The sequence below is a fragment of the Sinocyclocheilus anshuiensis genome, unplaced genomic scaffold, assembly GCF_001515605.1.
Source record: "Sinocyclocheilus anshuiensis isolate Anshui unplaced genomic scaffold, SAMN03320099.WGS_v1.1 scaffold784, whole genome shotgun sequence".
In the NCBI taxonomy this organism is placed as follows: Eukaryota; Metazoa; Chordata; class Actinopteri; order Cypriniformes; family Cyprinidae; genus Sinocyclocheilus; species Sinocyclocheilus anshuiensis.
Genome location: NW_015554160.1, coordinates 486270 through 505555, shown reverse-complemented (window position 1 = coordinate 505555; position 19286 = coordinate 486270). Strand labels below are relative to the sequence as shown.

At 36.3% G+C, this 19286-nt stretch overlaps 1 protein-coding gene across 1 annotated transcript in view; it reads right to left on the bottom strand.

The window, feature by feature from the left end:
- LOC107670805 (tetratricopeptide repeat protein 27-like) overlaps positions 1-19286 on the bottom strand; it is a 108693-nt gene that overhangs the window by 71766 nt on the left and 17641 nt on the right. The window contains exons 6-9 of the mRNA XM_016463572.1: positions 9242-9406; positions 8919-9058; positions 7415-7527; positions 4585-4651 (exon numbers count right to left, since the gene is read on the bottom strand). Of these exons, the coding sequence (XP_016319058.1) occupies positions 4585-4651; positions 7415-7527; positions 8919-9058; positions 9242-9406 (485 nt within the window). The remainder of the gene's footprint in view (positions 1-4584; positions 4652-7414; positions 7528-8918; positions 9059-9241; positions 9407-19286) is intronic.

Genomic DNA, 19286 nt, shown 5'->3' with positions numbered 1-19286 from the left:
GAGATATATATATATATATATATATATATATATATATATATTTGAATGTATATAGTTTATATAAGGATTTTTTTTTTTACTGCTAGTTTGTGTCTTCATAATAGTTTTTCATTAACAACGCTAGCCTTTCTGATGAGGCAAGTATTACGTACAGCATTGAAATGATTCAATCTTCCCAACCATACTGAAAAACCACCCAAATAATCATAATTTCATCTCTTTCTAGTGTTTGAGCACAAATTCAAATTCATCAACTACAGCGACTACAGCGATTTCTATTGAATTATGTCCAGAGGCAGAGGATGTCCTCATCCCAAACTGACTCATAGGCCTATTCTACCCCATTAATTTTGCTTCCAACCTGCTTAAAATATGGACTCTAGAGTTCATGCAGAAAGCAGAGCTCCATCAGGCACAGGAAACTGCTGTTTGAAATCTTTGCTCGAAGTGTAGATTATTTTTCCAGAGGGACCGGACTCTAACAGCTTTAGCCGAATATGATGCAAACCTCTGGGTCAGACTCTGGAGACACATTTTTCCTTCTCTTTCCCTTTTTGCTGCTCAATCCATCACACTGCTTCGCCCTGTCCGTCAGAGCCTCGTACCTTAAGCAAACCTGAGATTGGCATATCTGTTGACTTGTGGTGACATCTCTGGGGTGGGTGTTGACACACTCGAGTTGGCTTTGAATTGTTTGCCAAAAGCTGTCAGACAGTCAAACCTTCCAAGGATTTAAACCCATATTTCACAGAACCACACCTAATTGGGCTCCTCAACAATCTGTGATCTTAAAAGGTGTTGATTAGGAGGGATTAATTTCAAGGAGAGACCACCAACATCTCAGCCCTACAGCCATGAGAACAGGTGCGGGTATTTGTCAAAGCGTCGGAACATGTCCTCTCAAGGTGAAAGTTATCTGGGAAAGTCACTTAATACTTTAGGGAAAATTGCAATTGGCCATAACACAGAAACACTCGAAAAGAACTGACCTCATTCCAAGACGTGGGAGAGTTTTAGAGAGAAGTGCACACAGCCGAACGTACGAGAGCAGAGGACTCACTTCATTGCTCGTACAAATAAAGATATCAAGCCTTGAACAGCGAGGCGAGACGGAGCAGCTGAGGTCCTCCAAGAGCCAGAGAAAGGCAACTTCTAATGAATGCAAATAGATTCGGAGTCTGTGAAGAAGGGTAGGGCAGTAACCCAAGTATAAATTAGAAAAGAAGAAAACAACGTAGGAGGAGGACAAGCTGAAACATCACCCCTGAAAATGAGCTAAAGAACTGTTAAACAGCATCAGCCACAGTTACACAAGCAGCTGAAGGAACAGGAGAATTCAGATTCAACCAGACTGACATTCAATTCAATTCAAATTTATTTGTATAGCGCTTTTTACAATACAAATCCTTGCAAAGTAACTTTACAGAAAATTAAGTTTCTACAATATTTAGTAGTAGCTTATCAGTGGTGACTGTCAGTTTATGTACATATGGCAGAAATGTACGGAAAAATCAATTAAAGATGTAATCAAACAGACAATGAACACTATTAACAGCAATTATTATATGATGCAATCAAACTTATAGCAAAATGTGGTAGTTCTGTATGTTGTTTCAGGGTTGGCATCATCTGAGGTCCACATTACAAGATACGAGGTGTGTGTGTGTCTGTGTGTGTCTGTGTGTGTGTGTTTGTTTGTTTGTTTGTTTGTTTGTTTGTTTGTGAGTAAATACAGCACGTAAAGTACCAAGAAAAATAAATAAAAAGAGTAAAAAAAAACAAAAAAAACAAGTAGAATACAATGGTTTGCAGATAACCTATCATGGTAATTAAATGACTACACACATTAAATATAATAATAACAACAACAACAACAAATTGTGATTAAATACATTTAATTATAATAATTATGAATAATGTTCTCTTGTTTTTTAGTATTTATATAAACATTTACAGTCAATTGTTTTAATATTAATAGTAATATTTACATAAATGCTAAAATGTCTGTGTGTGTCTGTGTGTGTGTGTTTGTTTGTTTGTTTGTTTGTTTGTTTGTTTGTGAGTAAATACAGCACGTAAAGTACCAAGAAAAATAAATAAAAAGAGTAAAAAAAAACAAAAAAAACAAGTAGAATACAATGGTTTGCAGATAACCTATCATGGTAATTAAATGACTACACACATTAAATATAATAATAACAACAACAACAACAAATTGTGATTAAATACATTTAATTATAATAATTATGAATAATGTTCTCTTGTTTTTTAGTATTTATATAAACATTTACAGTCAATTGTTTTAATATTAATAGTAATATTTACATAAATGCTAAAATGCACAAAACCTAAAATACATAAAAATCTATTTATATTAAAAATATAGCATTTACATAAAACTAGTTTTTATATAAGCATTCATATGCAGGAAATGCTATTACAATTGGAATTTAAGTAGTTAAAATAATTTCACTGCAAGTCTGAACATTAACCATTTTCCGGGCCAGTTAAGGAAAATGCAAAAATGTTCAGTAAAATAAGACTTGGGAATGGAAAAATGCATTAGTGAATAGCTGTTTCTTATTCATGCTCATATTTTACTTGAAAAATGTACATTTTCACATATTAAAGCATTGACACCCCTTTTTTTAGCTACATAAATAAGACAGAATGTGTTTAGAACACAAGCGCTTTAACACGGCACCTCCACAATAGAGCGAGAGGCACAACTGTTATTGTGAAGTGGTTGATTTTGCTGTCAGAGACATTTGTAAACGGATATAAATCACACACAACTGTCCTCAGCAATAACAGACTAGAAATAATTGAGGCTGTTGGTGGGCACAGGTTGCTGATTTAGAAACTCTTTGTATGCCAATTTGCTGCTGGTTAAAAATGATGTTCACAGCAGATGTAGACAGTGTCGCGTTGACTGTTCTTACAGGCACGTCTCCGCCGCAGGGTTTCATTTGCGGTACACCGGTACACATCGATTAAGCAGAACATATGCAGTGCTTTAGTTGAGGGTGTTTGCTAATAAGAATAACCACATCGTTGTTTCCACACCTTAATGGTGGGACGCTCGCTACAGATTAAAAGAAGTGACCCACAGGGTAACTTTCCAAATTGTCTGTCTGTGGCTGTGGCTGAAACATTGAACTAATTACATTAACAGGAAGTGGCTTAAAGATTATCGAGAAAGACACTATGGTCTGCTGGCAGAGAAGTGTCTTCATTAGCTCAGTTTCAGTAAGTGAGTTTTGCTCTCCTCATAACTGATCAGACGTTTAGGTTTCCGATGGTTTTTCACTCTTCTGTAATGTGAGTTTTGAGTGAATGAGCTAAAAGGAAATGGGCAGTTTTCAATCTGTCTATCATTCTCACCCAAGCTGTCAAAAACTGCTACATGTAAAAATATAAAGACGTGTCAAAATAACAAATCTCATACTTTCTGACATTACAAAGTCTGGAAGTCAACTCTTCAACAGCATGCAGATGTCAAAAATACTTATACAACTGAGCTCATACGTTTACATATCCCTGCAGAATGCGTTTGGCATTTTTAATTTTTTCGTTTTTGCCTAGAAAAAAAAAACATGGTTTTTGCATATATATTCTACAATACAATAACTTAAATTTGGGTCTTAGGTTAAATTTTGGCTCTTGGTTCTTAATATTGTGTGTTGCCTCCTCACAAATCAATGACTCTCACAGCTTTATTATGTACGGGCCCCTCAATTTTCCAGTTGTTCAAACTTTTCAAAAGTTTGGGTACTATTTCAAATGTGCAGAGAATGTTGGGAAATTAAAGAATTTACAGGACTTGAAGCAAACCAGAGACTCGTGCAAAATTACTGCTAAAGACTACAAACAGTCAATTAGTTGCTTCCACCCAAGTCGCAAATTTAATATATTGAATTATTGAATGAATGAACAAATGAACAGATGAATACTGGAATTGTAAATAAAAGCGGCATTTACATCCCATGTTTAAGAGAACAAAATCATGACTTTCAAGAATGTTTATGCATGTTTGTATCCACTATATATAGTTTTTATGCACATTATGGATCATTTATTTGCATTTTTTTTTGCAATATCCCAAATTCTACATAAATTACTTTTAAACCGGATAATATCAATGTAAATTTATTTATAATTGTTGTGTAATATATGTAAATATCCGTTAAATATGTCAGTTTCTTAACTATTTGTAACTTATGGTTTTATTATTTAAAAATCTTTTTAAATGACTTGTGTTGATGTAAACTTATGAAACGAGATTCACCAGGGGTATGTAAACCTATGTGCTAGAGTTGACCAGTGCAGCTTAAATGGCAAGGTCATGACACCTCATTAATTCTATACGTTCCTAGCAGAGCAACAGAAGCGACAGACCATTTCATTGGTTTGTGTTTGTTAGTGTAAACAGACATATTCTAGGTGCAAAACTGTCACCAAATGAGAGAGACCCGTTTACATGCACCCCATCTGTCAGACTGAAAATACAACTGCATGCACTGATAAGAGATGTGTCAACTGCAGTGTGCCAGTGAGAGAAAGACAGAAAAACATGCGTCTTACCGTCGTGAAGGCCAGGAGCTCCTCCTCATTTAGCTTGTGAACTGCATTATTCTTCTGAAAGTCTATGCTGCAAAACAACAAACCATGATCAATCAAAAAAATCAGCACATAAATAAAGCATACGTTTCTTTTAGTTCACAAGTCAAGGAAACAAAAAATGATCATTAAAAAAAATCCCAGTGCATGCAAGATCTTGTGCCTCGTTCATTATTCTTATAGCTTTTTAAACATTTGAGAATTGAGACATATTTCATAAATAAAAACTACGAAATAATCCTTCTATTATGATTTATTTGCATAATGACACATTAGTGTAATGCATAAAAGTCTCATTATTACTTGGAAGATTCTCTCAGTGATTTGTGCTTCCTTTATTAAAAGAAATGAATGAAAACGAAGTTCAACTATGTACCAAGATAGAAAGATAGATCTTAAACATAGGCTTCCTTTTTTTTTTTTTTTTTGCATTTGGGTTGAAATACGACCCCCGCATTTCATGAAATTCACCCGATCTATTGCAGTAGAGGCATTAAAACAAAGTTGTCAGACAGTCAAAAGGATAAAATATGAGCTCGCACATCTCAACCCTCACTCAGCAGTTCAATTATTTAATCCCATTATTATACCCATAACTCAATATTCTAGGTAACTTCAGCTACTTTCCTCAAGTTGTAACTGTCTGAATTTCTCATTTGAGTCAGAGTTCTTTACGTTAGCCGAGGATAATAAATGTATGGTGGGCTGTTCGCATTCCAACAGAATGCAGTTAAACCGTACGTGCAGTTTTGCTCGACTGCACCAATGACGGCCCATAATTCACCTTCAACCATCAGACAGCCCAATTAAGGTCCCTGGCCTGCATAATTACGCCCTGCTAATTATTCAACGCCTGCAATTTGTCTCCTAGCAGCCAGTCAGGCAGGATGACGACCTTTCTACAACAAACAGGGCGCACAGGATGGTACAAAGCTAATTAGAGAGCAGTGTAGGAGAACCCCGCACCTCCTCCCGGGGCTGAGATGGGGGTGGATGACCATCCACTTTTTTTATTCAGGATGGAGAAGACCGCTATCAGGGTGCACAAAAAAACATATTCTGCAAGATGAAGGCCTGACGCAGCACTTCAAAGTTACTAAGATAAAACAAGACTCTCAGCAATAACAATGATTTACACATCCCCAACATGATTAATGTCGAGCTGCACCCAACATCACAACAAGATGATATTTTAAGCTCCTTATGTAGCTTTTACGAATCTGCGCTGGTTTGAATGGGCCGCCTCCATCCAGTTTTCCCTTTGTTTTGCTGCCTCCAGCTAGTGATGTGGTCGGCTGACCCTAGTTACCTGTGGTTGGCCTGGCCGTGCGTCACTCCGAACACAACAGGCCAATCAGAAGAGAGGCTCATGAATATTAATTAGACAGGCCAAAATTGACCTGTTCTCAGCAGAGCTCCTGAGAGAGGTGCTGTAAAAATATATTGAGATGGTTTTTGGTACTTATACCGCAAATATATATTCTTAAGGACATCAAAACCTAAAATAAAACTCCAGAAATGTGTAAAATATGTGACCTTTAAAAGTTTGGAACTAAAATACTACAGCTACTAAAACTAATCTCAAGGATGAGGAGACAAAGAGGAGACAATTTTTCCTTGGATTTTTGTCTATGAATTTTTAAGCACATTTCAGCCAGAGGACCTGTTGAAGTCATACTTGTAAAACGGTTTGGCTTGGGCTTTGACAACCTGATTTTCAGAAGTATGTTCAATCTCACATGCACAAGGTAGACTCTTAAAACAGTCTATAATAAAGTGTCACAAACCAAGAGACATATACACACACACTTGTGGCAAAAAAAGGGATGTGTGTTTCATTTAACTGTTGACAGTGGCAGTATATGCAATTCCTCTGCAAGATTTAAACCTTCTATAAAAGTGAAACTTTTACCTTCACAGCAACATCCTTGCTACTCACAAATTCATATGTGGATTCAATTCAAATAAAAGTAAAATACTGTTTTAATAAAAGAGGAATGGTGATTTAAATATCTAAAATGTTCAGCACACAGTTACAATTTTGCAGTTATTAGTTTAGTTTAGTAATGTCTACTTGAGTAATTGGGGGTTGGAAATTTATGCACCATTTTGATCCGTTTTTATAACCGTTGGTCTATGTGCACATCTATCGGATGGACATTGCATCCGATCTCACAGCTTTTGCATTGTTGCACAACATTAGCATTGCATTTTAAGATGAGACTTAAAGTAAAATAATAAATAAATAAAAAAAGAACTTTACTCAAATACCAAAACCTAAATATCAAACATTACATTATACTACAAAATTCAACTTATTTAAAATAAATTAAATATTATAAATAAATGTATTGTATATTTTTAAAAAAAAGTAGTTTTAATTTAAAAACTCCTTCCTTTTATCATTGTGTTACACACAGTCTACCATCATTTGAAAAGAAAAATGTCTTAGTATTGAGCGCTAATGATGACACATCAGAGCAAAAGTCACCATGAACAATATTGATACAAATTGCTGTCTGGTGAACTGGGCTGTAACATACTGCCAAAAATGCAGTGGCAAGCAATCACAAATAGAAAATCGAAAAGAGGCCACTTTTGTGTATCTGTGTATAGTCATCATTACTGCTTTTCGATCTGTATGAAATGTTCGGAAGTCAACAAAACAGTCACAATTACTGCTTTTCATGATCTGTCAACGGTTGTCACGTCAGAGTACTTAGGTACTGGTGCCCATCCTGTTACTACAGCCACTATTGAAACAGAACATATCCATATCGACTGAGACACTCACCATGTGGCCAGTATAAGGGTCTGTTCCTCAGCGCTGAGGTCCGGAAGTTCATGTTCAGATGGTTCTGCCAGGTTAATCTGGTTCAGGACTGTATCATCACTCAACTGATGATCCTATAAACACACACACACACACACACACACACACACACACACACACACAGGCATGAGAACCAGAGCAGATCCCAAAAGACCTTAAAAAAAAAAAAAAAGTGTATGACAAACACAGATCACAGTTTAGATGAGAGAAAAAAGGAGACAGAGTAAACAATTCAAACACCATTTTTTCAGTTATGGCAACATGACACTTGTTATGGTATTAGGAACAGCATTCATAACTTTGCCCATCCTGTTGTCGAACTTTACATTATTAAAGTGTCCCAAAACAAGCATTTAGCTCTTTAATCCCTTTAGAAGGGTAATTTCATGAAATATTACCTGAAATTAGAAAATGATGCTAGCACTGATACTTATTAGCTAGGGCGGGGCATATGCAAATTAACATGTTCCTCTGCTTTAGCCTATTTAAAATCTAATTTGATGTTCAAATTCAATTCCCATTAAATTAAGTCTGACAGCTCTCACACACGGACACTCTACCTGAAAAAAGCCTTCACATGAAGACAAACGACAACCAAGACCCACTGGAGTGCTATCAGCTCAGAGTTTGTAAGCAATACTGATCTTATCACGTTTAATCCAAAAACTCAAGTTATCCTGGAAAAAATTATTTAATGCAATTTTTAGGGCCACAACACATAAAACGAGGCCAGCTAAGGGGAAACAGAGATAAGGTTTGGGAATTTTCCGTAAAATCTTTGTCTGTCCCCAATTTGTCATATTTGAAGCCAAAGCAGATAACACCAGACAGAGCAATGCCACTGCACAGATCAGCCAAACACCAGATAAAACTCAACCGCCGTCCTAAAATGTGCAATAAAAGTAAAGCATTGCCTCAGGGTAGGTGAGAGGAGAGAGGCAGCGTGAGGAAGACAGGAAAGAATGGGACAGATGGAAATCTGAATAAAATTTATTTTTCACGACCTTCACTGCAGCTCAATGTCACGTCTGCTGTCAGCACAAGAATAAATGTCGGCCCCTGATGGATGGGATAAGTACTGCACCGTTCTTGCCCCCATGGGGACTGAGACGAAAAGTAAACTAAATGATTACTCAAGTGCCAAATGAGAGTAAAAATTGTAGAAATGTAAAAATAACCCTCTCTCACATAAGTAATGCAAGTGATTCAAATGACATATGAAAAGTAAAATAAAGAAAAGAATTATACTCATATTGCACATACTCAACCTGCATATGACGCTCTAGTGACAACAGCTAAATCATTTTATTGCAACAGAACAAATACAATTAAACAAAATACAAAGAAACTCTATTAATACAATAAACTGAAAAAACCAACACTACAAATAAAATAAATAGTCTAATTTATCTTAATTCACCTGCCATTGTAATGACATTAAGATAATTTTAGACTCTTTATGTACCTTTGGTAAGAGTTCTTTAGGTGTTGGTGTGAGGGAGGGACTCTCTGAATTGGGAACAGGTGAACTGTCCTTCCGTTTCACATCTAAGATGAGCTGAGCCAGAAAGTTCTCCTGAAAATGAGTTCTCTTTCCTAAAGCACCTGAGAGATGCAAACAATTATTTAATCATTCATGCATTCCATCAATACTGCTGGGTCATCCATATTTTCTTTCATTCATTCATTTCATCTTCCAGTTACTTCAGTCACACATTGCAGTTTATCCCTCCTTCAGTCACCTGCACAGAACAATCATTTTTCTTGACATTACATTATATTTCTTACCTATCATGTTAACATCGATTCCTGACAGATCGCGGGCTGTTTGCATGTGTTCTTTGGCCCTGCGATACTCATAGTAGGTCAGGCAGGTATAACTGCACTCCAAGTGGAACTGAATGGCCAGGTTCCGGTGTGTGTTGTTGGTGAAGAGCTCCTCACATTTATACACTACAGAAAGAGAGGAAGGACCAGTTCATGAGAGGCACCATCTATATTTTTACACATTCTTCTATATATTCAGCATTTACTTGCCATATATCTCCAGAGGAAAATGCTAAATGGTTGTATAATGCATTGCACATTTATAGACGTAAAATCATTATGATTATCATAGATACAGTATGAGGTTGCACTGCAAGGAAACAAACCTATAGTATATACACTCTTAAAAATAAAGGTGCTTCACGATGCCATAGAAGAACCTTTTTGTCTAAATGGTTCCATAAAGAACCTTTAACATCTGAAGAACCTTTCTGTTTCACAAAAGGTTATTTGTGGCAAAAGAAGGTTCTTCAGATTATAAAAAGGTAAGAAAGAGATGGTTCTTTAAAGAACCTTTGACTGAATGGTTCTTTGTGGAACCAAAAATGGTTCTTCTATGGCATCGCTTGAAGAACCTTTTGAAGCACCTTTATTTTTAAGAGTGTATGGTTAGGATATGGCTGGATACCCACAGGGACCCCAAACAGTGCTTCAGGGGAAGTAATAAATTAATGAATGATGAAAACAAGAAAAAAAGGAAAGAAGGAAGGAAGGATGAAAGATAAACAGAAGAAGAATAAGGAAAGAATGGAGAAAATAGGAAGGAATAAAGTAGTAGAAAGGAAGAACAAGGAGGAAGGATGAAAAAAAAATGGAAGAAAGAATGAAGAGCGAAGGTAGGAAATATTGAGGAGGAGGAAGGAAGAACAAATGAGGGAGAAAGGTAGGATAGAAAAAAGAAGAAACAGGAAAGAGAAAGTAAGAAGAAGGGAAGGAGGAGAAGAGTAGAAAGAATACGGATGGAAAGAAGAGAGAATGAAATGAAGAAAAGGAAGGAGGCGAGGAAGGACAAAGGAGGATGAAAAATGCAAAGCAAGGAAGGGAGGATGAAAGAAAAAAATTGAAGAAAGAAAGAATGAAAGGAGGAAGAACAAATGAGGGAGAAAGGTAGGATAGAGGAAGGAAGAAAACAGGAAGGAGAAAGTAAGAAAAAAGGAAGGAGGAGAAGAGTAGAAAGAATAAGTTTAGGAAGAAAGAATGAACAAATGAAGAAGAGTAAGGAAGAAGGACAAAGGAGGAAGAAAGAAAAGCAAAGGAAGGGAGGAATAAAAAAGGAAGGAAGGATGGTTGAAAAAAATGGAAGAATGAAAGAAAGGAAGGAAGAAAGTTAGTACTGAAGGAGGAAACAGGAAAGAGAAAGTAAGAAGGGAAGGAGGAGAAGAGTAGAAAGAATAAGGATGGGAAGAAGAAAGAATGAACAAATAAAGAAGAGAAAGGAAGAAAGACAAAGGAGGAAGAAAGAAAAGCAAAGTAAGGGAGGAATAAAAAAAGAAGGAAGGATAAAAGATGGAAGAAAGAATGAAAGGAGGAAGAACAAATGAGGGAGAAAGGTAGGATAGAGGAAGGAAGAAAACAGGAAGGAGAAAAAAGAAAGAAAGGAGGAGAAGAGTAGAAAGAATAATTGGTTGGAATGAAGAAAGAACAAAAATGGAAGGAAGGACAAAGGAGGAAGAAATACAAAAGAAAGGAATAAAAAAAAGAAAGGAAGGAAGGAAAATGAACAAAGGCAGAAGAAATGGAAAGAAAGATGAAGAAAAAGCAGGAAGAAAGAAAGAAGGCAGGCAGGAAGGAAGGAAGGAAGGACAAAAAGAGACAGGAGGCAGTGTGAAAAACTGAAAGGGGAAGGAAGGAAACCCAACTGAATAAAGAAAGGGTCATTTCAATTTTTTTCTCTCAGTCCACAGCTGTACATCCACTTTCACCAATAGGTCTATTATAGCATGAAAATGTGAACGCTAAAGGCCCTTCATAAAGCTGAGCTGGTGCGCTCACTGTGACCTTCAGCGTGATCTACGTGAGGATCTGAGTGTTTTAAAGTCCCCTCATTGCAGATTAAAGCTCACTTAGCAAGGGAAAGCAGCACCTTTCCTCGCATATACATGTAACAGCTCCAGATCATTGATGGGCCAGTCACGCACATGTATCTGTGTGAGCAGAACAAAGAGAAGCACTCATTTCTTACCCTTCACAAAGAGATGTGACACAAACAGTGATTACCTCATGTTAACAAAAGAAATCAGCCATAAAAATATCACAAAGAGCCTCAAGTGTACGTGTCGTGCAGCCAGCTTTCAATGTCGCATCTTCAAATGTCATCAAATGTTATGAAAGCATGTTATTAAAGCATAAATATCTCTGCCTGGAGGCTAAGAGGGAGAAAAAAAATGCAACAGTATTTGAGGTATTTATTCGAGAAACGGAACGCAATGACTAATTGGGTACAGACATGATAAGTGATCATATTTTATTTCTAGTAGGGGCTTAACTCTGAATACTAGAATTTTTCAACAATGTTTAATGAATACAACTGAGCACATATTTTATTTAATATCAGTAGCAGTACTAGTAGTGTTAGTATTAGAATTAATAATAATAACAGCAACAAGAAAATTTACAATTAATAATATTATTTAAAAAAATAATTATGTAATTATTTGCACTTAGGTTAAGTACAATTACAGTATTAATAATAATAACAGTGTAATTAATTGTACTTAAACAAGTACAATTAAATACATATGTTTCAATATTTTTCTTTTTAATTATATTTAAAAAAAAAAAAAAAAAGTATTAAACTGACAGCTCTTGTTCTCAGATTGAAGCTCCGGATAACTTGGACTTTTTTTTAATAATGAAGTCGGTTTACACTTTATTTTAAGGTGTCCTTGTTACAGTGTATTTATACATTTACGTACTGAGTAATATTAATTAACTACATGTATAATTACTATATGGTTAGGATTAGGGTTTGGGTTACTTGCATATAATTATGCATAATTAATTGTTATTATAATAGTAAGTACATGTAACAAGGACGCATTTTAAGTCATTTAACAAACACATTTAACCAATACGTAGACTCTATAGCAAAGTAGCCATGGCTAAATTAATTCAAATCAACACATCATGCAGCTCAATTTTTAATTGATTGACAGCCCTACTGAATACTGCTAACCCTTTGCTACTCTGAATATTAAAAACACCACCAAATCAGATTCCTACAGATGCCCTCATAAAAGCGGTCACCTACAAACCTGCGTTAACATCTTCAGTGGACCAGTGAAATCCCAGTACAGGCTTGACATTTACTAACCGCAATGATGAAAGACATGGACCAGTATCCACTCACCCATGTAACTCACTGAATGTAAACGCTGATTAAAAAATAATTCACCTTTATTATTTACCAACTCATAAAATGCTCCATTGACTTCAAAGTCAGTGATAAACAAGAACAAAAACTGCTCAGACAAATTTGCTCGAAACATAAACCCTATTGAAATCTCATTTTGTGGTTATGCCCAAGAACAGCTCTTGAAGTGAAATACGACCTTACTGTTCTGAGAAATCCTTTCTGTGTTTCTGATCATTTTCACTTTTTGAAATCCAAAAGTACTCAGTGTCCTGTGGGTGCACGAGTAATGACTGCTTTCACCTATCACCTTCCCATTACGAGGTGATATTTGACTCCTTAACGTGATTTACAGTAGAATTTTGTTTTTACCTTTGTAATGGCATTTTTCTATCTTTATTAAAAGTATGTAATCTTTTATGTCAAAAAAACTAAAAATTTTTATAAGCTTTTTAAAAATTCTAGATAAAACCATAGAATAAGAACAAGTAGAATAAGAAGAATAAGTTACTAATCAAATGAAATCAGTATTAAAATTAATTTGTACAGAGGTAGCACAGAAGAACACAAAAGTGGCTGTATTTTCAGACATTTAATGAGGATCAGAGGTGGCATGAGTGCAATTAAATCCATAAATTCATGTTTACTAATGAATTTAATGATTAATGATTAAAAGATTAAGGTTTTAAAAAATGTGGAATATAGAAATATTAAATGATTTAAAGAACAGAAAAGATCCTTTAAAACTGAAACTAAATCCGCCAGCAGGTGGCGACAAGTCACTGATTTGATCACTGAATCATTCATTCAATTGATTCATTCGAACGGCTGAATCATTCAGGAATGAAGCAAGTGACAGTATTTATGAATGGGTAATCATGAATCACTGACTCACTAGATTCGTTTAAAAACGCAGTTCATTCATAAACGAAACACCGCTGTGTTTGAATAGAGATGCGCATCGGCTGAGCTGTGACTTTGTTTGAAACTATTTTCGACGACGAAATAGAGCAAAATCAGACAATAGTGTTATAGTCAGACAATGTAAGTCACTTAATATTAACTTCTTGTCTATTTAACTGTTGTATTAAATAAGTATCACATTTACAAACTCCCTTAAAAATCATTAAAAGCTGTCACTCATCTTAGCTCATCACGATCTCACATTTATAATCAAGGAAGCTCTCTACACTGCGCAATGAATCTCTTATTTACACCCTGTCTACACTTTGCTTACGAAAAGATTCATGAGATATGTCTGTGATACATTGCTCAACGCTGCAAACACACGTAGAAACCTTTGAAGCTCCCCTCAGCGATCACAATCACAAGTATGATGATGATCTGGTCAGTCGCACTGGTGCTCCTAAATATGTTTTCATAGTCGCACGCAGTAGTTTTCAGTCGCAAATGCGACTGAAATGGTCGCACTGTAGAGCCCTGCAGTGCACTTTTATTCAGATTGAACGGTGTAGAACATCAGCTTTTCTAATTTCACAGTGGTTAAAACATGTAGATGCACTCTGAATAATTCTGGAAGAAAATTCAGACGATGCACCAGCTTTGGGAGCTTAAATTAAAAATGTCTTCAGATATCAGCATGTGAGGTTACATTGATTCCCTCATGTCTGCAACTCAGATCATAAGACTTTCTAGCTGGAATATAAAACCATGTTTCAGTTCAAATGTATTTGGGCTTTCAGCCGCAACAGATCTTTCAGTAACAGATTCTGTTTGTTGGAGTCTCAATTCCTGCCATTAGGAGCTCCATAATGACATCTGGTCAGCAAGGATGGATTATGTTTCTGTGAGGCCCTCAGTGGGAGACGTACTAATACAATTAGATAGCAAATATGACGAATAAACTTGCAATTGCAAGATATAAAGTTGCATAAGAGTTATGCATTGCAAAAGAAAGAACAACATCCCACGACTAGTTCAACTACAAAGCTTCAATAATGCTGAAAAGGGGGTTATGAACACATATTGCTTTGTTTATTTCACATGTGGCAACATTCACATGCATTCAAGCACAAACATTTCAATTTTACATCCTGGTAGCAAGAGGTCCCAGGGCTCTGGTGCCACTGGCCCAGCATACAAGCCAGCCATGCTGGACAGACTTGGAAAGCAATTGCAAAGCAGCTATTTCAGACACTCCCTTCCACACAGCTCAGCCAGTTAGATTAAGGACAAAGCAAACCTGTATAGCTGTTTGGGTAATGAATTTAACAGTCCAGAGGATTTGAGAGGCAGGTGTGTTGATTGTTTAGATGTAGCCATTCCTGCAGCAAATTGATGCCTGAAGGCCAAAAGATTGTGTGTGTGCGCGCGCGTGTAGGTATGGATGTGTGTGTGTGTGCACGAAAAGCAAAACTGGCATGTAAAGGTGGGTTTCCTATTCAACAAAACAGTTACAGAACTACTATAACACCTTTCGTCTAGTACAACCGTTTTTTTCCTAAAACATGCCACAAATATGAATTTGAAGTTAACCAAGCAGACCTTGTAGGAAATTTAAATTAAGGGATAGTTCACACAAAAACAAACATTCTGTCATTATTTACTCAACATCAATTTGTTCCAGAACAAATCAACTTTGGTTACTCTTCAAAACACAAAAATTCAGGTATGTTTAATGTCTCTCTATCAGAAGTCCAGCTAACCAAGATCCAAAACGATCATGAAGTTGAATAATGAATAAATTAATCCACTTTTAATCCAAGTCTTGTGAAGAAATACAATCACTTTATATAACGCAAAGATTTAATTTAGGCATAACGTAAATAGAATTCTTCACATATGGTAAACACAGAAGCTTGTGTGTCAACAAACCTCATTGCCTCTCATGCTTAACATGCACGTTTGACATTCCGTTTTTATTCTATGAGATGTGCTTCAAGTATGTGTGTGCACCATTGTTTAGATGTAAATAAAAGCCTAGATTAAATCTGTTCATCATATAAAGTGATCAAATCTCTTGACAAGACTTGGATTAAACTGTTTGATTCAATTGGATTGCACAAAGCCAAGCAAGGCACACGTTACAGGTCAAATTCGAGCAGTTGGAGAGGAATTCATTTCGTTTGTGAGACTGCTGTTATTTGTGAAGTGAATATTAGATATTGTTTGTTCCTACTGGTCGATACACTCTGCTTCACAGTGTTGGTAATCCATGAACAACTAGCAGTTAGTCAATGCTAATTTTACAACTCTGCAGGCATTCAGGTTTAGAGAGATGCTCTTTCAAAACACAAAAATACATTTGCCCCTGACATTCGGCTGATTGGTTCCACACAAGGCAGTTTTTTTTTCAAGCCCTCTTTAAGACTAGAAAATAAGACCCCTTTTTATGAATGCTAATAAATACTTCTATCAGATTTTGCAACCTGAACATTCTGAATAATGGATCGAATTGTTGCAAAAAGTTTTCCCAAAGTAAAATGAGCTTTTTGCCATTTACTTTCAACTTTGTCAATGCTTCTGCTAAATAATGAAAAAAGCTATTTAAAAAGACTGGATGTGTACTTCTTACTGTTTTGTTTAAAATGAAAGGCGAATTAAACTTTAATTAAAATAGCAAAAATCCATACCAGAGAAAATGGCTTTAAAAATGATAAATAAACGCATTGCTCTGATAATGAAGGAATAATTCACCCAAAAATTACACTTTTGCAATCTACTCACCCTCATGTTAATTTTGTCTTCCTGTTGAACACAAAAAAAGCTGAATAAGAGGTTTAAATACTAGTTTGTCTAAAAAAAGGTACAGTGAAATCATCCATACAACTTGTCTGCTAAAGTTATACTACAGATATATCAGGAACCGTTTGAAAGAGGCATTTCTCATATCCTGCATTCAGCCACCAAAATATAGCCAATACATATGCAAGAACATCTTTGCATGCAAAAAGCTCATCACACTCCAAGTCAAATATAGAGAGCAAACTGAACAGAAACTTCATAGGCTCCAGAATGTATCATCTAAATGCCAGGTTTGATTTGGCAGACATGAGATTTCGATTTCCCTCAAAAATATGGGTTCTCATAACTTGAAAACCACAGACCTAAGCTATACTTGAAATTAAAGAATGAATGAAGATATGGAAACCTTAAAAAGCATTAGTCCTACACTACATTGTGTATGTTATAAAGTCCACATCCAGATATTCCACTGCATGTTATTACCACTTAAAACGGTACAAAAGGCCCAGCAGTCAGAATGTCGGCTGAAGTGAATCCCTGGCGATCCCCTAAATTCCCCACAACTCTCTGTGAAGGACAGTGAATACTTTTGGCAGTCAAAACTGGAACTGACAACACACCTCAGCGAGGTGTTATTCCAGCTTTGAAAGCTTCACAAATATTACATCACATGATGACAGACATGATGTTGGGGTCTTCTGAAGCAGATCCACTCACCAATACAAGACAGAATATATCTTAGATATAACTGTATCCTTTTGTAAATATCGCATCTTAACATCTCCGCTGATTATCTATATTGGGGTGTAGCTGATGCGTGTCTGATTAAAAGGCAGCACAGGAAACTCATTCCGAAGGCACAGGAACCCAATTAAGATGCTGCTTTGCTGCAGAGCTCATCATTTAGTCTGTGATTCCCTGGTGAATCCACATTAACATCCAAAACTCTTCAGAGGAACGGGTCTATATCCTGCCACTAAAGCAATGCAATCTTTGACTCCCTTTTATCCCTCAGACACCATTTCAACAGCATCTACAACGAATGCTTCAGTTCACACAAAGTATTAAAAGGAAAGTGCTGCCTCATGTTTGATGCTAAGACCTTTTAATTTCATCAGGATGGTAAATGGTTTAATACATTTGCAATTCATAGCATTTTCAATCTTGAATGAATAAATATAAACTATACAGCTTATCGGCAACATAAAACCCAGGCTTTTTATTATCTGAGCAACCGAATGACTTCCAATCAACTCTTTGAGATAGAGGCATGTCAATTCAGTGTCACGTGATCCTTCAAAAATTTATTCTAATATGCTGATTTGGTGCTCAAGAAACATTACTTATTTATATCAATTTTGATAAAAGGTATGCTGGTTAATATGTTTCTGGAAACGCATACATTTTTTTTCAGGATTCAAAAGAACAAGGTTTATTTGCGACAGAAATAAATTTAAAAAAACAGGCAAGCAAACCAAAAAGATATTACTGATCCAAACATTTTGAACACAAGTGTAAATTCATAAACACATCCATTAAATCTGACTGTGTGTGAGGGTTGAAGGAGGGCTGTCTGACACAAGGGTGTCATGTTATGTTAAGTCAGAAGTGACATGATCCTGATGAGTGTGAAATCCCGTTCCTACAAATCCAAATCCTTCTGAAACTAACAAAAAATGAACAGAAGTAATGAATTAGCCCAAAGGGAAATGCACACTTAATGAAATTTTCAATGGAATACTGAAATATCCCAAAATTGGCCCCCAAAAAAATCAGGTTTCTTCCGTTTATTTTTTGTTATGTTTAGGATCATAAGGTCAACCTATAGAACTCTACTGTTGTTAATCCTCATTGCCATTTTTAAGTGGTTATCATGGGGACCGTTGGGAGGGTCCTATAATGTACATTCACTTTTTCACATGGTTCACAATTTACGATCATTGGGCCTCATTCATGAAACTTGCGTAAATATAGGAGTAAATTTTGAGTAATTTGCGTGTAAAACAGACCTTCCCGAAAACTCTCCTCCTGATTCACAAACGCTTCGTAAACGTCCGATTTGATAGTTAAACATGTGTATGTTAATGAATTCCAATAATTCGTAAATAGGGCGCTCGTGCACGCTCATTCACAATTAGCATAATCCCCGCCTATGAATTACAGCTACGCAAATTGCGTGTCCAGGAATGCAGTGGAATATTCTGATCTACTTTCTCAGGTTTGGCTCCAGTATATTGCATAAATGCAAAAAAGATTAATAGGCCACATGCCTAACAATAAATATTCAATAACGCGTGTCCACCAAAGAGTTTTTAGCCAGCTGGAAAAATGTCAGGTGCTCTTCTTAAAATGACCAGCTGGTGACGCTTGAGAACGTTTTGGTGGCACAGCGTTTTTCCAGCTGAGACGCTTTAGTTGCTATGATTTGGAATATCCACGGCGGCAACGTATTACTAGTATCTCATTTTGAAGAATATTACTGAATATAAAAATGCAGTAACCAGTAATATTGACTTCTCCATTGTTGTAGGCAGTCATTGTACAAGTAGGATGCAGACATCCCACCTCTCCCGGAAGCTCCGGGAGTCTCCCACATATTAATAGTGGCTCCCTGACGCCCGCAAATTAGATACAATATCCCGGAAATCGTGGAGGCAAGGGAGAGAACGAGCAAGAGGAAAGAGCGCCACTTAAGCGAGAGAGAGACACGTAGTGATATATAATCATAACCGTAGCCAGCTATGAGATCACCATATGAGTGTCTGCATGTATAATTCAGTTTAAACAGTTTGCAAGAATGTTTAGCGACCGTGGTATGAGAAAGATCGCTGCGAGACGCTGGCGGAGTGAATGAATCTTGAGGGCGCGGGCGCAGCCTCCGCCAACATGGATCCATGTTGCCAGATCCAGCGATTATAGGCGTTTTTGGACTTGTCTTTTCCACTTAAT